Source organism: Linepithema humile, chromosome 1 (genome assembly GCF_040581485.1).
Source record: "Linepithema humile isolate Giens D197 chromosome 1, Lhum_UNIL_v1.0, whole genome shotgun sequence".
Classification (NCBI taxonomy): domain Eukaryota; kingdom Metazoa; phylum Arthropoda; class Insecta; order Hymenoptera; family Formicidae; genus Linepithema; species Linepithema humile.
This window is the reverse complement of record NC_090128.1, coordinates 24108269-24131121: the sequence shown is the minus strand read 5'-3', so window position 1 is coordinate 24131121 and position 22853 is coordinate 24108269. Positions and strand designations below refer to the sequence as shown.

The 22853-nt window shown below is 29.1% G+C and overlaps 4 protein-coding genes and 1 pseudogene across 6 annotated transcripts; 3 read left to right on the top strand and 2 right to left on the bottom strand.

The window, feature by feature from the left end:
* The first annotated feature begins 64 nt into the window (after positions 1-64).
* On the top strand, positions 65-1222 carry LOC105668625 (bolA-like protein 3). Of its 2 annotated transcripts, none has more exons than XM_012361075.2 (4): positions 65-207; positions 599-725; positions 805-893; positions 972-1222. In XM_012361075.2, exons 1-4 carry the CDS (start codon positions 166-168, stop codon positions 1029-1031), a joined length of 318 nt encoding a protein of 105 aa, XP_012216498.1. In that variant the 5' UTR covers positions 65-165; the 3' UTR covers positions 1032-1222. The 2 variants fall into 2 exon arrangements, with proteins under 2 accessions (XP_012216498.1, XP_012216496.1); XM_012361073.2 differs by having other exon boundaries at positions 68-207; positions 518-725.
* A 658-nt stretch (positions 1223-1880) lies between these two features.
* LOC105668622 (putative nuclease HARBI1) lies at positions 1881-3529 on the top strand. Its single transcript, XM_067361090.1, has 4 exons — positions 1881-2239; positions 2363-2649; positions 2727-3291; positions 3413-3529. The coding sequence occupies exons 1-4, from the start codon at positions 2001-2003 to the stop codon at positions 3420-3422; spliced, it is 1101 nt and encodes a 366-aa protein (XP_067217191.1). The 5' UTR covers positions 1881-2000; the 3' UTR covers positions 3423-3529.
* A 3778-nt stretch (positions 3530-7307) lies between these two features.
* On the bottom strand, positions 7308-14106 carry LOC137001895 (uncharacterized). 2 transcript variants are annotated; one of them, XM_067361088.1, is made up of 10 exons: positions 10346-14104; positions 9990-10260; positions 9669-9887; positions 9477-9557; positions 9315-9392; positions 8714-8806; positions 8443-8484; positions 8219-8368; positions 7650-7818; positions 7308-7554 (listed from the first exon to the last, which is right to left on the bottom strand). In XM_067361088.1, exons 1-9 carry the CDS (start codon positions 10502-10504, stop codon positions 7763-7765), a joined length of 1149 nt encoding a protein of 382 aa, XP_067217189.1. In that variant the 5' UTR covers positions 10505-14104; the 3' UTR covers positions 7308-7554; positions 7650-7762. The 2 variants fall into 2 exon arrangements, with proteins under 2 accessions (XP_067217189.1, XP_067217190.1); XM_067361089.1 differs by lacking the exon at positions 9477-9557 and having other exon boundaries at positions 10346-14106.
* Positions 14107-16212: 2106 nt separating this feature from the next.
* LOC137001897 (putative nuclease HARBI1) lies at positions 16213-18551 on the top strand (annotated as a pseudogene).
* Positions 18552-18625: 74 nt separating this feature from the next.
* LOC137001900 (uncharacterized) lies at positions 18626-21736 on the bottom strand. Its single transcript, XM_067361096.1, has 7 exons — positions 21194-21736; positions 20920-21118; positions 20638-20826; positions 20410-20527; positions 19739-20014; positions 19533-19615; positions 18626-19441 (listed from the first exon to the last, which is right to left on the bottom strand). The coding sequence occupies exons 1-5, from the start codon at positions 21211-21213 to the stop codon at positions 19788-19790; spliced, it is 753 nt and encodes a 250-aa protein (XP_067217197.1). The 5' UTR covers positions 21214-21736; the 3' UTR covers positions 18626-19441; positions 19533-19615; positions 19739-19787.
* Between the last annotated feature and the right edge of the window lie 1117 nt (positions 21737-22853).

Sequence of the window (22853 nt, the reverse complement as noted above, 5' to 3'; positions counted from 1 at the left end):
TAATCTAACCTAATTACGCGTGCGCTAATGAGGTTAATTCCGAGTCGACCAGTGATGTTCTTCGTTGATTTTCTCGATTGTTTTCAATGAAAAAATATCTTATCAACGACGAAATCCTGAGAAGAAAAATAAATACACGATAGAGAGCAATCGCTTCATCCGGCTATGTTTCAACGTGTGTTTACGTCGAGTTTTCGCGGTATATCGGTATGTTAGAAGCTTAGAAGCTTAGAAGAATGTATTTTTACATAATTTATATTTGATCTTTTTAACTATATTTTCTTACAAATTTTCGTCTTTATGTCTTTCTTCTAATGCTTGATGATATATTTAAACCTAAATAGAATAAACCTTAATCTTTTTTTTCTCTTATTTATTTTACAATTATTTTATTTTATTTTATTTACAAAGATTACAGGACTAAAAAAATAGACCTAATTTAAAACAAAGACATATCGGAATTTGATGTAATTAATAAATGTTTCACTTCAGTCTAAGTCTATCTATTTTTTTTTAGCAATATTTTGTAAACTATAGATAAGCAATGAGTCTCGAAAAGACTACAATGACAAAGATGCATAAAACCAAACTGTTGCAGTTGCTATCTCGGCTATGGAACGGACCTAATGGCGTACTTGCAGGTAAACAGGCTGAGCAAAAAATGATATCCATTCTTACAAACAAGTTTCCCAATGCCCAACTGATTGAGGTCACTGATGTATCAGGTAAGAAACATTTTATTAAAAAATATTATAGTAAGAACTATACATATTTAATTTGATATAATTATAATTATATTTATAGGAGGATGTGGTGCTATGTTTGATATAAACGTTGTTGCTCCAGAATTCAAAGGACTAAATACCGTAAAGCAGCATCGAATCATTAACGAGGTAGAGTCTAATCATTTTTTTTTTATGAGAAACTATATTAAAATTATTTTATAAAAATTGTTTTATGAATAATTGCAGGTTCTTAAAGAAGAAATCAAAGATATGCATGGCCTTCGAATACGTACAAGTATTCCATAAATTTTTGTATAGACAATTGTGTTACATTAGTTTCATGAAAGTGAAAATGAGTAATATTTAATATAAATTTTTAAATTAAACTTATATAAATCTAAAGATCTATCAGTGTGTACATTTTTATTGTAAGATGTAAATCTTATAAATATTGTAAAAAGAAATAAGTTGTGGAATAAATTTCTTGAATATCTTAATTATAGTGTGTGTGAAGAAGTTATTCATATACAACAAGGAAATTTTTAATGTAAAAGAAGAAGCATTCTGAAATAAATAATTTAATTCCATTATGAAAAAATATAATCCTTTTCCGTGCAATGTTTCTCAATCTTTTTCAATTTCTAACTAATAACTATCGGATATATGGAATATGATTATATGAAGTAAAAATGTAGTAACATAGAATCCATAATAGTGTACGATATTTTTATGATATAACAGTAATAATATTGATATATATAAATAGTGACGTAATATAATAATATAAATTTAAAAACATATAAATATAATATAAATTTATATTTATCATATCAATGCTAACAATGCCTTAATAATAATAAATCGTTTTAAAAATTCAGCGCGACATGAAGCTTTTTTTACTGAAAACATAGTACATGTACTGTACATACGAAATGAAATAGACTTATACAAGGTGTCTAATAAATATAAATTAGATATAAAATATTTCATTTGAAAAATGTATGTATAATACTATATTCATATATGTATATACTATATATATACTATATACCCACCGACGTGATTTGAGGCCAAAGCCCTCATAGAGTTTAAACCAGTGCGGACTCTATCTTCAAAAAGAGATAGTCCCAGCACCCACTGGCTAATTTAGGGCCACTTTTTCCAACGTCGGTTAACTTTAACCGACTGTTACAGGATTGCCAACATGAAGAACAAAATATTGTAGTAGAAAGAGAAAATTTCTCTCATAACCTAAACAACTGTTGAGCTGCTGTCATGGATATTATTAATGATAATTGGTTTTCGGAATATGACAATTTTTATAATGATGAAAGTGATGAGTGTGATAATTTAAATAAAAAAAATTTCAAAAAATTACATATTATAAAATTACGCAACAATTATTTTAATATTTGTGAAGAAAAAGATTTTCAAAGAAGATTTGTAATATCAAAAAAAAGTTTTGAAATGTTATTACAAAAAATCGAAAATAAAATACAATATAATACTAATCGGTATAAATAATAATATTTATAAATACAAAACCAAGTAGTATAAAATAAATTTTCCAAAAAAGAAGTGTACACAATTACGTTTCTATGAACAATATTTTAATATCATTTTATGTGTTATTTCAGTAATGCTGCTATTCCACCAGTCATTCAATTATTGGTTGCACTCAGATTTTATGCAACTGGATGCTTTTTAATAACAGCTGCTGATTTTTGTGGAATTAGTGAAACAAGCGCTCACAAAATTATTCATAGAGTATCTCCTGAGATTGCTGCATTACGAAACGATTTTATAAAATTACCTCTTTTATCTGAGGAAATTCGAGAAAATGAACAAAAATTTTTCAAAGTAGCCAAATTTATTCGTGTTATTGGTTGTATGGATTGCACACATATTAAAGTGGAATCATTTGGTATGTAATACTTGAACTTATTCTTAGCTTACAAAATTATATATTTGTAATTAACAAATAATATATTTGTATTTTAGGAGGAGAAAATTGCGAATTATATCGCAATAGAAAAGGCTTTTTTTCTATAAATGTGCAAGTCATAATAAATGCCAAATTAGAAATAATTGATATTGTAGCACGTTGGCCAGGATCAACACATGATTCTACAATTTTTAATCATTCTAGAATTAAAACCTTATTTGATGCACATACATTTGGTGACAGTTTACTTCTTGCAGATTCTGGGTATCCAAATCTACCATATTTAATGACACCGTTGTTACATCCCACAACACCAGAAGAACATTTATATAATGAAGCTCAAATTCGAACACGTACAAGAATTGAAAGATGTTTTGGCATTTGGAAAAGAAGATTTGCTATTTTATCAATTGGAATGCGATGTCGCACAGTTGAAAATACATTTCCTATTATAATAGCAACAGCCGTTTTGCATAATATTGCCCAACAGGAACATAATTCAAACTTAATTAGTAATTCTGAACAATGTGATAATACTATTATACAAATACAAAATGCTGATTTAAATTCTAGAAATAATAATAATGAACGAGAAAAATTAATTTTAGAATATTTTAAAAGGTAATATTGAAATGAATTATATATATTATATATATATATATATATATATATATATATATATGAAATTATTACAAATAAGATATAATATGAAATTATGTATCTACAAATTTAATAATTGCAGGTTACTTTGAAGCATGTCAAAGAAACTTCAAAAAAACATTAAAGGCAACAATAATATATTTTATTAATTTTTTAAATATAAATAAATAAAAACAGATTATCAACTTAAAGAAAGAAATTGTTATTATTAATAACCTTTTACAAAAAATAATGACATTTTAGATGTATTTATAATAGTAATAACATTAAATACAATAAAAAATACAGCACCTTTATATTATTTTTTTAATATAATGCATTTGTCGTTTGAGATTAAAATTTGCACATTCGTGGTTTTGACATAAAAGGCACGATATAACATTTATACCTGTTTTATAAATTTCTCGCTTAAATGTAGCGCAATATTTTCTTGTTTCTTTTTTTATATTATCCCATAAATATTTTAAATTTTTTTCTGTTCGTTGTATCGTATTACGTGCATTAAATTCCTTTGTAACATTTGCCCACGTTTCATCTTTTTTTAAAATTATATTATTATTGCATTCTTTATTTTCTATTATGTGTCGATATAAAAAAATAATGTCTAATAAACTATTTTTATCACTAGTTGTGAAGTTTCTTGATCGTTGCATTGTTATCTATTTTTAATTGTTAATATATTTATATACTCTTTCACTTTTATATCACTTTCTTTTTATTGTGTATTTAACGTGCCGTCACCGTGCTAAAAGATTACAGGTTAGGATCAGTTAGAATCGATGACGTGTATTTTAGTTACAAGTTTCGAAGTTGGCTATTCTGAAAAGTTAACGGACGGTTAGGCTTAACCGACGTTGGAAAAAGTGGCCCTTAAAAATAGCGTTTTCGAATAAACGGGGTTTGAACGATCTAGGGTTGATCAATCACTATTTTACTATAAATGCAAGTCTTTCATTGGTGGAGAGGTTGCAATGACGTCATTAACCAATCTTGGGTCGTTCAAATCCTGTATAATCGAAAACGCTATCTGAAAATCTCGTCAGTGCGGACTCTGCCATTTAAAAATTGACAGTTCCAGCACCCACTGACGTGATTTGAGGCCAAAGCCCTCATAAAGTTTAAACCAGTGTAGACTCTGGGTGTTTACGATAATTCAAATTCGAGTTAGTTTCACTAGGGCCAAAAAATGAGATAGACATAACCATCTAGAACCTTTATGATTTATGACAACTCGACGCTGTCTTGTATTGCTTGAGTTATATTCATTGAATTTATTGAGTTTATTGAGCAAATTTTATTGTAATAGAAAAATGTCATTTATTATTATTATTAATTATATTATTATTAATTTATTAAAGAGGTATACCAACATACATACCAACATTATTTGTTTCTTTCATAGATTGATTTGCAGTTGACATTTTTCTATTACAATAAAATTTGCTCAATAAACTCAACAAATTCAATGAATTTAACTCAAGCAATACAAGACAGCGTCGAGTTGTCATGAATCATAAAGGTTCTAGATGGTTATGTCTATCTCATTTTTCGGTCCTAGTGAAACTAACTCGAACTTGAATTATCGTAAACACCCATAATCATCATGACTAAAACTTAAATACGAGATAGATTTTGCAACGCGCGTCGCATAGCGGTAAACGAACAAACTAGCAATTACCGAATATTGCTATTGCAATGTTACTGGAATGTTGCTGTCACATTCTCATGAAATATTACAATTACAGGTTGCATTGCAAGATATTTGAGTGGATTGTTTAAAATGGGACACCTTGTATTTCTCATTACTCTTGATAGCATTGCAGGCATAATAAATACAAAATATATTTTGTATTTATAAAAAATTATAAAGTAAGTAATTTTCCCAACTCGCCAATATACGCGCAACGCGCAAAAGTACAAGTACAGTGAGTATACAAAGTACAGTAAGTATATAGATACAAAAATACAGTGTCAACTACTGTAAATTATTTTAACCTGTAAATAACAGGTGTAAAAAAAGTGGTACAATAGGGCTCCAGGCGACGATCCACTTAAAAAAAAATCGAACGCGCCATAAGTGGAACCTCAAAGGTGGTGCGAAAGACCACTACTTATTAATAGTATTAATAAAATTACCAATCTACATCTATTTGACTGCAGTTTTAATATGCTACTGTGTTCCTCCACTAATCTCCACAGTACATGTATATGTAGTTACTGCAGTAACTCTTGCTAATATGCAGTAGTTTAAAATAAATAATTAAAAGCTTTGCAGGCGTGTAATCTTTTATGTTGATAAATGTAAAATAACAAGCATGGCTAAACGAGTAAGGCGAATGGCAAGAATATTAAAAATCTCGTGTTTGAAAACTGTGATTTTGTAACTTTTTTTCCTTTTTTGATATTTATTTTAAGTAAATTATTAGATAATGTTTTTGGCTAAAAAAAATTATTTTATCTTTATTAAAAATATTCGCATATGTTAAATTAGCACTTTGTTGCAACATTGTAAAATAACTTCATTTTTCTATTAACAATAGCAGATCTGTATTATTTCTAAAATTGTTAGTTTAATATATGCGAATATTAATAATAAATAAAAAATATTATTTTTTTGGGCAAAAAAATATTATCTAATAATTTACTATGTTAGAAACAAATGTGGAAAAAAGAAAAAAAAGTTGCACGAAGCAGGTTTCGAACAGGTGATCTCTAATATTCCAGCCACTCGCCTCAGAATTTCTTTTCTGAATCAGAAACGCTTGCTTTTAACATGCAAGTAGCATGCATTTATCGTCTGTTGTGTCGGCTCGGTGGAAGGGAGCGTTCGCTCTCTTCCATTGGTTGAACGGCCGAGCTCACACGGATACGTGACGTAGCGCTTCTGTAAGGTTGTGTGAGGCAGCGGAGCCGGGACCGCTGTGGGAAATATCGCATCACTGCTGGGTTGCAATAATGTCTCAACAATATTACATTGCAACTTGCAAGATTGTAACATTGCTGCAATGTAATTGCAATGTTCTGTGCTGTATGGGCAGTAAGAGTGACTTGATGAGGTCCTTTCTTAAAAATCTCTTCTTTAAATACTCCAAGCACTAATTTTCGAACTATTTGTATCATTCATAAAATGTATTTATATCTCATGTTATTTATTTTTCTCATATTATTTAGAAATACAATAAATAACATATATTTCTTATAAATGTAAAATAGTGTTTTTTTATTTTATTTTGTTTATATTCCTCTCTTGCATGCACGCGCGCGATGAGAAAAAGGTATAGAAACTTTTAGAAAAGTAAAATATTTTTAAATCAAGGCATTAAGTGAAATTAAGGAAAAAGTGACACAATTAGCCAGAATTTCTCGTTTATACAAAATCATATACAATTGCGTATGCCCTGGTAGAAAAATCACCATGGTGCTAGGCTGGCGCTAACTTACTTGCCCCACTGCCTGATAAGGAGCTAGTATGGCATGTAGACTAGCGCCAGACATAAAATCATCACATTCTTCCAGTTTAATACCCGATTTAATCGACTAGTCAGGCGTTAGCTAGCTCTAGTGTAGTGCTATCTAGCCGTGGTGTGGCGCACGGTAGTTCTGATGTTGTACTATCTAGCCATGATGTGGCGATAGCTAGTTCTCACGCAGTTCTTATTTTTATAATCGACATCCAGACGTTAAAAATAAAATTTAATATTTTTCATTAAAAATATATATAACAAAATATAAAATATTTAATTTTCGATAATTCTCTCTTAATATTTTTACATACACATGTCCGTATAGAATTTGACGTTGCAATGTTCGGAAAAGATCTAAATGTTCACAGAAAATGATATTCAATAGAAACTCAATGTTTTATATCCAAAATTATATTAACATAAATTTTTTAAGCACTGTTAATCTGGACATTTAAATATGGAAGTTATATGAAAGTATTAATATGTTAAAACATTGAACAAAATTGTTTCAACTATTGTGTGAACTTTTTATTCTATATGGATGATAAAATGAGAAATACAATTAAGGAATAATTTAAGAATAATTTTAAAAAATTAACAACTTGAAAAGACAGTTATTAGGCGTTTAGAGTTTGGTTTTTAATTCGATCCTTTCGGTGTCCCTCCCAGTCTTTTGCATTCGACAAAGTATTGCTGATTGTCTTCAAAATGTGGGATTCTTTAATATATTCTCCCTTTATATTTAATCCGATATATATGTCTGAAATAATTGTAAATAGAAATAATAAATTATGCACATACACGGTATGAGTTCAGTTACTTACTGATAATAATTAAATAATATAGTTATTTTACCTTCAATATACTGATACAGACGAGTTCTTTTGAAAACTTTTTTCCCGTTTATCTCTTTAATTGCCGTGTATTTTAATGCAATCTCTCTTGACATAATTATTTTTAATTTGTTGCTAATGTTTTTCGATAATGTTTGATCTACATCGATGTACTGACGTAAATAAGCACACTGAAAATATAAACATAGAAATTGTTAGACTATGCAAAACACTATCAAAGAACTGTTATTATATTTTACATACACACACACACGCACACATACTACACACATTTTAATTATACTTATACCAGATTTATTATACTTATACCAGAAGCACTTACAAATTCAGAACAAAAATTTTCCATTTTTAATTTTGTGTTAAATTACAAGCAGCCGTTTGATTAATCAGAACACTTTTTATTTTTTTTATATCAAATGCGATATTTTCTACTTTTGAAAGTAGCAAATTTATTTTTGTAAATAAAAATTTATTTTAAAAAATTTCGAAACATATATACATAAAAAATTATATATATATATGTGTGTGTGTGTGTGGAAAATTTCGATTGCGTTTATAATTTCAACTAACTTGTATCATTTATTTCAATCGCAGATTTCAACTGTTGTATAACATCAGCGGAACCCTCGTTTAGCTGGTTTGTTAAAATATTCGGAATAGTTGATATGACGGGTATTTCATTTTCAAACAGTAAGACATTTTCCTCCTGGCACTGTTGATCTGAAAAATATACAAACTTCTAGTAAAAATTAGTCAAGAAATATATAGTATAAGTTTATCTAAAAATACCATACCTAAATTATTTGAAAACAAGTCCAAGTCATAGAATTTTTCATCTGAAAAAAATACACCATAAAATTAAAGAATTCGTAAATAATGTATTCTATAAAGAAACATTTCATCATTATGAAATCATTGAAACGTATTTTATTATTTATAATTATACGATTTCTCATTTGCCATTTACTTCTGTAATTCAAGATAATTAAGAATATCAACATTTAATGTTGTGAACAAATCTAATCTGAATGTAAACGAATATAAATAAGAAATTTTATAAATTACCTTTGTCATGTTTATCTTTACTAGATTCTTCATAAGAATCATTTTTCATTGCAGTGTAATTTTTGTCGTTGGTTTGCTGTGACATACACTCATCTGGAAAATAATTATAAAAATAATAATGTGTAAAATTATAATAAATGATGCAAAGTATTTAATTACGAATGTAAACACAGAAAAATGATGTTTGTTCAAGTGAATTAATTTGAGAATTACTAGCATTTTTTACAAACTTCATTAGATTTCTCATCTGTATATTACAACAATTAAAATAATACGTATAGTAAAGAAAATTAAATATATTATTTAACTAATTATGCAATATAATCAATTTTAAAATATTATTCTTAAACAAATAGACTGAGCAGGAAGAATTACTATATTCATCAACATCAAATGATTTTTATACCAAAATGAATGTTAAATTATGTTGTATAAAATTATAAAAAATTTTTAATTATGTTGCAGGCGTTGTGGATTGTAATGTATAAAAATATAATAATATATAGTTATGTAGAGCAATTGATGTAAATGTAGTGGCAATAATAAAAAAGTAACATACATAATTGAATTATATGATACATATGCATTCAAATAAAGTTACCTTCGAATAAGGTATCACATATTGCAGATTCGTCCGTGCATTTATTCTTTTTCTCAAGTCTTTTTGATAAATTTTCGCCTAAAAAAATAAGAAAATGTAATTATATGCGGTAAAAATTTAAATAGATACATTAATTATTAAACTTAGACAATCACAAAGTACATTTAGATGAGTTAGATAATTTGGAAGAACCAATTTTTTCTGCATATGATTTTTCGCCAGTCTTTTTTAATATTTTAAAAGCTGAAAATGTTAAAAATAATTAATAATTATAAATTATTATTGAATATAAAAATAGATTATTAATACATCTCATCCTATTAATTATGCTTTAAATACACATTTTACAAATACATTCGTTTGGAAGACGATCCTCGTGAAGAAATTCTTCCACTGTCGTGACAGAATTGAATAGTTCGTTTATCTGTTCTTCATTTTTTAAAAGTTTTTTTTTGCGAATTGAATTTTCTACTTTCTTTGATTTTTCATTTTGATCTTCATTTGAATTACTTGTAAAAGCAAATTCCTTGTCATTTAATAATTGTAATCTAAGCAGAGCATCGGCATACGTTTCTGTAATAAGTTTATTACAATAATAACAATAATAAAAATTTGGTAATATTTTACAGTATTAACTTCTTATATAATTAATAGTAAAATTACATAAATTCATACTTCCATGTGCTTTAATTTCCACGGTGTACTCCGGCCATGATGTTGGTGCAGTGTCTAAATTCTTTACAATGTTATGTAACAGTTCGGAATCTCTCTCAGTGTATGGTGGCGGAAGAAATTTACATTTTATTTTTTTTGTCTTCGCGTTCCAGTCGAGCCAATTTCTTGGCACAATGTCCAGTTGTTTTATGGACCCTTTTCTTCCTCTTGTCACGAATTGGACGATCACGTATGGACGACTTTCGTCGTCACTATCACTAGTGTCAGACATCTATAAATATAAGATAAACAAATTTAAATATACCCAGCAACCTGTAGAAAAATTATGTCACTGGCTATGTTACAATATCACTTACTGTGAAAATTCGATTTTTATCAATAGCGATGTTCAATCTTGTAAATACTTTTCGTTCAGTAGATCCTGCCATCTTGTTCGTGCTCGTGTTTTCTGCAACGTTTTTTGTTTCTCGAGCCTTGGTAGCGTTTCTATGACAACATTGTCGACATTCACACATGAATATTGACACCGTCTATTTTGACATTAGATAGACACTATTTTCTTCAGTTCGAATTCTGCAGACGTTAGCCTGCGGTATACACAAAGCATTTGCTTTGTGTAGTGGCTTAGAGTGCAAAAGTTTGGAAATTGCAAGCTTCTACACGACTATCACTGCCAACCACACTACATTGTTATAAACCTTTCTATTTGAATCCATATTTTCATGTTTTGCACACTGCACTTATCACCGCACCACATCACACTAAGCCAATTGTAAACTTAAATATTCGCTTTTATATTAATGCAAAAGTTCCAAAGCAAAGACTTTTGTATTTTCTTTATTTTGGTTTTAAAATCATTAATTTTGTTGAAATTGTATTAATTAAAATTGATTTGTCTGTTGATGCTGGTTTAGGATTTAATTCATAAATATCTACATTTGCAGAATTACACGGATATGTGTACACGAAATCCTTTACTTTCATAATGTCGACGTTTGCTTTAAAAATACCATCTGTGACATATATTTTTTTTATACGACAAATATTTTTATTGTTTAAAATAACAGTATTGTCGGGTGATTTTGTTGTAATGGTTATTTGTTTATATTTTAATTTTTTTATTTCTCCATTAGTCTGTTGTAGAATTTCTATTGAAGGGAGAGACGGTTTTTCATTAAGACATAATTTTTTTTCGTGCATTCTTCGAGCTAATTGAGGAGCAACATTGTGTGGTGAACGTAATGTGTTTTTTATTTTTCCTAAAAAAATTTCAAACGGAAACGCAGTTATGTAATTTAAGTTACATTGCATATTCTGTACGTCGTCTGGTATATGTTGAAGGCTGTGTACGTTCATTACCACAAATTCTGGACCATACAGTTCTTTTGATATTAAAATGAACTTTTGCAACAGATCTCTGGCGTAATCGACATAGTTTAAAGCATTTTTTGAACATAACATTCGACATGCTACATGTAAAAGAAGAAAATGCTTGTACATATTTTTATCAAGAATATCTTTAAATAGAATTGGCCCGCCGAATAATAAAATAAATCTATAATCAGTTACTTTATAATTTAAATGGCACGATACAGGTCTAATTTTTCGGTCAAACTCGATTGGCTGCTGGTGTTTTATAATTTCCATTTTCTTGCATAATTCGCTTCTCTGCTCTTGACTTAATTTAACATTTAAATCATTAGACATCAACGCATCCAATATTTTTTTCATGACTCCTAAAAAACAAAGATGCATTGAGTCGAGAATAAATTGATCTATCATATTCAATGATGGCTGTATTAATACAAGCGGAGAAACAATTGTGTGATGTTCGATATCGTTGAAATTTCTGAAAGTTTCGTCAGTTCGTTTTTCACAATTATCTTTGGTTATGTATATGTCATTGTATTATTAATTTTTATTCCTTCAATTGTACACCGTTCACAGCCATATTTAGCATTGTGTCCTTTTATACCTTTCAAGAATGATCGAGCCGGTGTATCACATACAAAACATTTGATTTTTACTTCATATTGTTTACCGTTAATATCTATGCCACTATGCTTAAGATCGTTAATTTCTAAAATAAATTGACATAAAAATTCTTCTACATCCTTCGGTTTATGATTTCCTGAGTATAATGCTGTGACAAATGGAGAATAAACGTCAGGTTCAAAGTAAACTTTTACGAGTATAGGTCATACAACTTTTGCACTAGATTTAAATAGTTTTATGCCATCGATATTAATAATTAAATTTAAAGTATTGCTGTTATGTATATCGTTATTTACACAAGACTGTAGGCCTTGTTTAATACCAAAGTAAGTAAATTGTCCCTCAGTGCCGTCAGAATCTGTCATTGTAATTATTTTGTATGTTGCAGTATTTGTCTGCAAAAAGGTTTTTGCGGATTTTGGCAATGAAGGCATTAACCTAGTCCGAAAAATATTTAACAACTTATCTAAAGTTGATTGCGGAACTTGACATTCTAAAGCCCATGCTCTTAATTTTTTTTCTTTGTCTGCATCAGTGGGTTCAGTTTCTACGTGAGTCTCAGGATCATTAACATCATTATCTTCGTTTTCTTCATATATCTCATCGTTGTTACACTCACTAGAATCATCACTATTAGTGTCTTGATTATTAATTTTATTTTCAGAAACTGAAATAGATTCTTGGGTGTCAAATACAGGTTCTTTTCTTAAATCATTGGAATTGCCACAATGCTCTTTTATTTTTGATTCCACGCCGCTCCTCAATTTTTTGTTTTGCCTATTAATACTAATTTGTTTAATGTGTCTTTTCAATTTTAAAGTATTTCTATATTTGGAAGCTCTGTATCTCGCAGAGAATAATTTCAAATTTTTATCCATTTTAAAACGTCTAGATTATTTAGATATATTTGCAGACTGCAGTACATAAATCTCTCGATTCCTAGCCTAACTAATTCCGAATGTCATATTTTATGCCAGAAATGTCATATTTCATGTCAGAAATGATCTTTTCCCAGCCTTGAATAGCCCTGACTAGAAGTAGTCTGGAAAAAACTAGCGCCAGACTACTTCTAATTAGACATTATTAACATAGTATATTTCTAGCACCTCGTTAGAAATAGCTTGACGCTGATTCGCGCCACTTCAAAACTAAATTTATTATATTAAATAGGGATACAACATGACAGTCAAGATAGGAGCTAGCTAGACATCAGGATCTAGCGTGGCACTTTCTACCAGGGTGACTATATCTGAAATTTGCTTCTTACTTATATATGTTTATACATGATGCAAGACTTATACATAATCATATATTAGACTAACAGAGATTCATATATAATTATATATAAAATATTGTGGACATTATATATAAGTATGTATAAAAAGTACTTACATGTAATTCTATACTGCAGTCGCTCCATTTATATATATATATATAACGTTTTATATTTCGTCATGTATAATTATACATATTTTTACACAATTATGTAAAATATTGTATAACTCTATTAAATGCTATATGATTATATATGAGAAATTTTTTACCGGGCCACTCACTGCCGAGGACACATGTGTAAGATTGTTCTTAATTTGTTTGTCAGGAATTCAATAGACTATTAGTTAACGATTAACAATGAATATATTTATTAATAAACAAATCGTGAATGTCCGATATAAACAACTCAATTTAGCACGGAAAAGATAAATGTCTTAACCACTAGACTTAGCTTTCGTAGTTATGTATATTTTTCTTCTAACTCGTAACTGGCCAGTCCTTATCCAAAGTCCTTCTTGGAAAATTGACCAGTTAGTTAAAGATCGATTGGCAAAAGTCCCTTATTGCCTCTGATAATAGCGGAGCTTTCCTTAAGCGAAGTTCCTTACGCCGTGAAACCACTCGCACTTATATCTCGATACTTTCTCTCTACTAGCAAGAACCGAAAAAACCTCGTGGCCTCTTTGCACTCCTTTATATACTCTCCTGTCTTAGAATGTTCTCGAGCTTTCTCGTATGTTCGAATTTCCGGAGCCACAGGTGCGATTTGCGCATCCTTGGAAATGTAGATTAGTGCCCCTAATGATATACATGAAGACTAATCGATTCAATATCGTTTACCGACATCGGTGTTATCATAAGAGAATCTTACACATGTCACACTTTTAATTTCTCTTTACACAATTTTGATGGGCTGTTCAAGATGGTCCATAACTTCACACATATATAATAAGACTAACTACAAAAAATGTACAAACCGTAGTATCAGAGGATGCGTTTCCTAAATTATAACCACGTTCGAAGAGCGTTTGTATATTAATTGTTCTTATCAACACTTCTCTTCTTATGTACTAAATTATTTTTGTTGTCTATTTTACACTGAAGATGGCTACATTCCTTGGCCAAAACGTATGTAACAATTTTTAATAAAATAAACTTTTGAGCAACTCGATCCGACTCCTGCTCTATTAGCTTGATGTCAACACGATCATTATTTTAATAAAGAAGAGCAATAATCTTAATTCCTAATATTATTTGTATTTTTATATTATTAATTATTATTAATATATATTAATCATTGAAAATTTTGTAATATTTTTTTGTAATATTTATTAAAATATTATTTCATATTTAAAAATGTAAACACATAAAACACATTTTATCATGCAAAATGGGTCACGGAAATCATGCGCTTGTATTCTATAATAATGATGAAAATATTGAATGTACAAAATTTATAACACATAATAATTAATTATTGCAATCAGTTTGTGATTATCATGAGTTGACAATTTAACATCAATATGTGAGCTCACATTTTTCCTCATGTGCACGTTAACTTGTGCTCATGATATGTATCATCATAATATGATTACAAGATATACATAATTTTGCGGTAAATATCTGAAGATCATGACGTGATTAGATCTGATCATCAGGCATTGCTATCTGGGTGTATCTTAATACTTTCAAACTAATAAATGAGGCAAGTAAATTAGTGTAAAAAAGGCATATAATTGCTTTAACAACATAATTATAATTTACTACCAGCAATAATAAGTTGCGTAATGTAATTCTTTTAAACTAAATTAAATTAAAATTAATGTGTGTGACCTATTATATCAATGCTATTTTAAAAGTTGCACAAACAAAAACTTATATATTTTTGAAAAAATCTATGTCTTTTCTTTACATTTATTGATTCTTCTTATTTAATATATTAAGATAAAATACTAAAGATATTATTATGATAAAATAGAAATTATGAAGATATTTTATATTTTGTGTCAAAATATGCCATTAAAATATTAAAGTACAAAGAAGTATAAAATATCAGATAAATTATATGATGTGACCGTATACTTTTATAATACAGAATAACTAAAGCAATCATGTAAAAATAAATAACTTTATTCCATTTCCTTTTTAATTATGAAGACTACTTGAATTAATTTATTAATAAATCTATGTTTAGACCCGATTTAATATCCGCGCCCTATGACAATAGTCAACTCTAGCGCGTCGATCGCTTGACGATAGATAGTTTTTTGTTTTTCTCGACGCGACATCAATTCTCTATGGCCGCTGATACATCAGCCATGGAGGACCTGGAGAGAGCATTAGGTAATGAAGACAATGCTTGGTAGTGTAACGGATGTGACGAAATACAGGCCACTTTTCGCACAGATTTAACGCATGGTGCGCTATCGTCGGGCAGAAAAACTAATATGGCTGCCTCCATGTATTGACACTTGACACATGAGTGAACCCAAATTGACTTTAGATCTGTTTTTTTTAACTGAACTGGCTACACTAGTTCAGAGTTTATCTTTTTCCCTCTACATTAAAAAGAAAAGATAAACTCTGAACTAGTGCAGCCAGTTCAGCTAAAAAGAACAGACCTTTTATATTGTAATTATTTTAAAAAATGGGTAGTTGCAAAATTTGTGGTCGATCAAAATCGAAATCCAAAAATATATCTATAACTTTTCACATGTAAGTAAATAAAATTAACAATGCTTCGGAAACGCTGCTTTCAGATGCCTTTTTTATGCTTATGTAGAGCGTTATGTTCTAAACAAATGATTTGACGTTTAAAAATAATAAAACTTTGTAACAAAATATTCCTTCAGGTTTCCAAAGATCCGGAAAGACGGAAGAAATGGATACAATTTGTTGATCACCCAGATTGGGAACCAACAAATTACGCCTATGACCATTTCAAAATTTCCCGCCCAGAATTTTGCTTCCGGTACATAGGCCATCGCGGTTAACGCTCGATCGTCTAATGCTCTCTCCAGTGCCGGGATTCTGTAACTCTTTAACGACAAAAATCGTTATCGTTAACTATCGATATCGATGATAATCGCAAAAGGTTATTCTGTAACTAGTGGGTATCGACAATTCTCGATATTTGAATCGTTAAATTCCGAAAAGTATCGAAGCCGTGTCAATGTGATTGCGATCGATGCCGGAGGTCTCGCTAAGCCATTAACGATAGTTGATGTGAGTCGGTGATACGTTAGTGTAGAATGCATACATATATATGTAATACATGTGACAATAAAATGTTAGAAGTTATTGATAAAAACAGCTAATACGGATTGAAAGTAAGTGTAAATACTTCCATTCTTTAAGCCTTGAACTTTTATCTTTCATATATATACAGGGTGTTTCATTTTTGTTTAAAAGTAAAGATTTAAGTGACATATACAATATTCAGTTTTCAAAGTGAATAAAACAATAAAAAAAAACATAATCTCAATCTTAGATAAACAATGTAAAATAAAAATAGTATTGTAGTCGATTTAAACTGTTAATAGTTTCTCTGATAAAACAATTTTATAATTTTTTATTTTAGGATGGCTCTCGGCTATCTTACTTTAAATTTAATAATGATGGAAGATCATGTCCAACACCTTGAACGAAGAGTAGAGAGACAATTGTTGCGAACAACAGAAAATCCATTTGATTTGACAAATAATGAATTTAGGGAGTTGTACCGCTTAACACCGGACTTAATTTTTGATCTTGTCGATGCATTAGAACCTCGATTACAGCGGACAAGGATCACTGGTTTGGCTGTAGAAAAACAAGTAATACAAATTACAATTTGTAACTGTATATACAATATTTTTGTTTTATTACATTTATTATACTTATCTTTTTCTTTATTTGAGTTCATGATATTCATATATATTTTATATGTTATAGGTATTATCGGCAGTAAGATTTTATGCAACTGGCTGCTTTCAACGTCCAGTAGGTGAACAGTGGGGCATTTCGATGAGCCAGACATTGATTAACAGATGTATACACAAAGTAACAGATGCGATCAATGAATTAATATTTAGACAATGGGTACAATTTCCAATGACTCCAGGAGCCAGGCAATTAGCAAGAATGAAATTTCAAAATGCACGTCAACCGTTTAAAGGAGCTATCGGAGCGATTGACTGTACTCACATAGCGATCCTTGCTCCCAAAGAGCATGAAGAAGCCTACATTAATCATCATTGATATCATTCATTGAATGTGCAAATGGTAAATATTTAAATCATTGATTCATACAAAACGTGTTTTATATATTTCAATTAATGACATTCAATAACTTAATCTATTAGATATGTGACCCTAATTTAAAAATACTCAACGTTAATGCAAGATACCCTGGAGCACGACACGATGCATATATATGGAATGCTTCTGCTGCGCGACGAGTTATGGAACGCGCGTACAATCGTGGTGAACGACAAACATATCTTATTGGTATATAATCTTAACTTTTTATTAAAGATGTTTGTTGTACAAAGTTTTTATTTTGTCGATTTATTGTCGACATAATACTTTATACTCTACTGTTTATTCTAATGCATAAATTTTATGTTGTGTTGAATTTAAAATGTATTAAAAAATTTTTAACGGAGCTGAAATAAATCTAGAATATTTTATTTATACAGGTGATTCAGGTTATCCGTTAGAACCGTGGCTATTAACTCTTTTGCCACGAGAGCCGGAAGGAACTCCACGTTTTGCATATAACGAAGCATTATGTAGCGCAAGAAATTGTATTGAACGTCTCTTTGGTGTTTTGAAGTCTACCTGGAGATGTCTGTCTCGCCACAGAGTTTTGCAATATGAGCCTGGCTTTGCTGGAAGAATTATCAACGTTTGCGCAGTCCTCCATAATATGCGGAATTATTACGGCATATTTAATGATGATCTATTAGATGAGTATAATGATAACGAACATATATATGAAAATTGTAATAATGCTCATGATATAAATTTGGATAATAATATTCGTGGACCTCTTGCTATTGCACGTCGCATTCAAGATCGTTTAATAGCAGAAAGATTTACTAGATAAAATTGCACAATGTATAATGTATAATATATGTATAATATAAGTATAATGTAAATTTAAAATAAAAGACTGAAATTTTTTAAAACTTGAGTTAGCATACTATAATAAAAATGTTTATAACTAGTTAAAATATAGCAAATTGTATTCAATCGTGAATGATTTATAAAAAAAAATAAGAAAAAAATATAAATATTTTTTTATTATGATTATGAGTTGTTTATTTATTTCAATCCACTATAGTGTAATAAAAAGCAAATAAAATTAACAAATTGCCAAATAATTTTACTCAATTAAAAAATATTATTAGCATATAATCGACAATAACATACATGTATACACAGGTTTGAATATAAAAATTAAAATACACAAATCTGTTACAAAAAATACATTACTATGTTATACATTTCTTTCATATCATATTCATAATATTATATCTTTGATAATATCACATCTTTAGTATGCTATTTTCACGTATATGTTTATAGAATTTTAAAAAAGGTACTTAACTTATCTTAAAACTTAACTTAAAATTTAATATTGCAAAACTTAACATTGCAAATGTTATAAATATTGCATAACTTTACATTGAAAATGAAATAAAAAAAATTATTGAATAAATACAGTTATTATAGATACTATAAATTAACTTATAGTTATAAAAATACAATGTACGGTAGAGCAAATCACATTTGGCAGAATGGTATTTACAGTCTTCAATTCTCTAGGAACTGGTCTCCAAAAAAATATTATATATTAAAATTTTATAATATGAAAACTAACATAACTTAAATGGCAATACTATTAATTATATTAAATAATTTGCTGTAATAGAGAGATCACACCTCCTATTCCATAATTTATAACGATATCATTATATAAGCTCCATATATCACAAAAGTTATTCGTTCAGATAAGTAGGCGACAGATTTTCCAAGATTGTTGTAAGTTTCTCGAAAACCCGTATTCGTTCACTATCATTAACAGCTTGTACAGCAGCAGTATCTGCCAACTTTTGTATAGCATGTGCAATTTCAGTCATTGCAAGTGCACTCATTTTAGATGCCTCTGCTTGCACTTTGGCAGATTTAGCATGCATCTGCAAACATTTCAATATATTTCATAAATTTTTACATAATTTGTTTTAAAAAAAATCACACATTTTACGCTAATTGAAAATTTTGTCTTACAAATTCAGCAACAGCCTGCTTCTGAGCAATTGATTGGAAGTGCTCCTTTGATGAATACAATGCTGACGGTGTAACTCGATTAGCTATAAAATTAAGAGATGTAAAACATATTTATAAATTTTATGTACTGTTATTAAAATTATAAATAAATGTCAAAAAATAAAAAAATTAAAAAAAATTATAATCTAAATAGATTTTAATGTTACCTCTATTTGAAGAAATGGGCAAATTAATATTTTGTGAAGAACTATTTGACTATTTTGCTTTTGATGTTGGAAGATACGGGGTATTTCTATTTGTCTTAAGAGATGTAACAGTTTTTGAAGCCTTTCTTGATTCGTAATTAGCGAGGTTTTGATTGTTTTGGTTCTGAATGTGAGTATCAGAATTTTTAATTTCATTATGTCCTGATAAAAAATTGTTATCAAATGAATAATCATCATCGAGAATTAAGTCCTTGTCATTATTATTCAAGGAATTAGCTGCAAAAGAAAGAACAATTTCCAAATATTTTATATTTTAATATGTTAGTTCGAAAATAATCTGCATCAACAGTAATTATGTATTATATAGTTTAAAAAACAACTTAAGCAATTAGAAATCAAATAATTTAATAATTTTGAAATTTAATAATAATAAAATATTTAAAAATTATGACAATATGTTTTTATTCACTTAGTTATTACTTTATATACTCTTTAGTTATTATTATTTTACTGCACATATATTACGTATCATTATACAATTACTCATTATATAATTATTGTTAATTTTATTAGAATTTATTTATTGCTATTATAAAAAAAACCGAAAAAAATTTGTACAAATTTCATAGAACATATTAACATATTTTAAAAACAAAAATTAGGTTTCTTACCATTTACATATTGCGAGTCTTGAGAAATTTCGTGTGGAATATTTGTACAAACGCTTATCACTTGTGGAATTTCCGACAAAACTGAATTATTTCCATGTTCAAGTTCTTCCAGCAAATTCTATATACATAGACAAATAAGTATTATATATTTAAAAACAATTACTACTTTTATTAAATATAACATATTGCTGTATACATAACATGATTTTAAAAGTTTATAAAAATTACCTCCTCATCAGGGATACTATCTGCACAATATTTACTTCCTTCAACATATTCGGCTCCTATTATTCCAATTATACGTTGCTCAAATTCTGTCAATTCAGGTTGCGCGATAGCTTTATTCCCTGTTAATCTCTTCGCCTTTCGCAATTCTTTTACTTTTAGAGAAGTGCGACTTTTTAAGTCTCTCCAAACCTTAACCATATATGTAAATAAACCAACATATTAATACAGAACTTGTAAGATTTTGTATTTATACTAAATATATATGCATATAATTTTTCATACCACTTGCCATTGTTCGACTGTTTTTGTCGCTCCTTGAAAGGAATTCAATTCGTTTGCTAATTCTGTCCATTTTTCTTGAGTTTCTTCTTTTCCATGTAGAGCGTGAAACTTTCCTTCCGCAAGACCCTTGTTTAAATAAAAATAATCAACCATGTTTGTTAACTGTAACTGTGATGCTCTTGCAGTTCTTGTTTTTTTGCTGTAAAATAAAAATTAATTATGTTTTATTATATATATATATATATATATATTTTATATTATAATACATACTTACTTATATATGACTTGTGACATTTTCCAATTATTTTATAATTATTATTATTTCTAATGTGTTTAATTCTGTGACTAATAGCGTTTTCGATTATACACAGGATTTGAACGACCCAAGATTGGTTAATGACGTCATTGCAACCTCTCCACCAATGAAAGACTTGCATTTATAGTAAAATAGTGATTGATCAACCCTAGATCGTTCAAACCCCGTTTATTCGAAAACGCTGTAATTGTTTGACTGTCAAAATGTATTGAAAATCATAGACTAATTTTAATGAAGTCTATCCACAAGATCTAGTTTTGTGTATACGTGTTCTTAAATTCTCTCAAAAGTTACTAGATTTTAACTGCTTAAAGTCTGGCAACGTTGCACATCTATCGAATTATTTCGATACATTTGTAACGATTTTTGCATCGATTACAATCGTTAAGGCCATGTTACAGAATCACCCACAATGATGGTCGTCGGTCGCGCAAGCGACAATTGTCGTCAGTTAACGATAACGATTTTTGTCGTTAAAGAGTTACAGAATCCCGGCACAGGCAGTGTTGCTAGACGGGACGCTTTTTTTCACGAACGCACTTGAGAATCGGCCTCAACGGTGTACTAATTGAGGAAAAAAAAGGACACTTGTAGACCCTTCTATTAAAAAATTATTAGAAAATTTTGTTTATCGTTAAAAAGTGATAAAAAGTAATAAAATAATAATAAATTAAACGCATGTAAATATTATGTTTATTTTTATAATAATAAAATAATTAATAATATTAATAAAAAATAAGCTAAAAAAGGAAAGGATGTTTAAATAATTGTTAATAACATTTTAATAACAATAAAATATTTTATTTGGCAGAATTATTTTCCCGCTTTGCAAGAACTTCTTTATTAATATTGGTGCACTTTGATCGAGCCAGTGAAAGATCTTGCACGATTGAAGAATCTATACAAATGTCTTTTAACAAAGGAACTAAGTGATCTGCGGTATAAAGAGCAACGTTATGTTCAGAATAAAAAGCTGCTAATTTAATTTTGGCTCGTTTAACGTTTTCAATATGAGAATTTTTGAAATGTTGGCTTTGGCTTTGACTTATTTGAGAATTACTGTCACAATTTTTAATATGTTTAGCCCTTTGTGAATGTCGTATTAAATCTGATTTACAGCATCTAATGGTAATATTGCACAAGTTACAAATTGCCTTATTTTCCGTAGGATGAGGAGCCAGCCATCCTTTAAATAAATCGTCAGCTAACCAAGAATTTTGAAAATTTTTAATATGCGTCTTTTTAATGGCTCCTTTTGAACTATCCATATTTCGCGTAACAAAAAATACATAGAAATATATATATGATATAAATATTATTATTTTTTACATGTACTCACCTAACTTTCTCCTGTAGCCTGTCAAACGTCTAACTTTTCGCGCCAGCACCCAACACTATAAGCCGTATACACCGCTGGATTCATAGCTGCAGCGCTGCGCATGCGCGAGAAAAAGCGTCCCGTCTAGGGTGCGTTCCACTTTAAGGCCGGCGTCACATAGAACCCGTAGGCCGGCGTCACATAGAACCCGTAATCCGTAATCCGCACCGAAAGTCCGCAAAAGTTACTAGGGATTGCGTCCGTAACGTTACGTGTGTTTTTTCTTCTTGTGTCCCATGG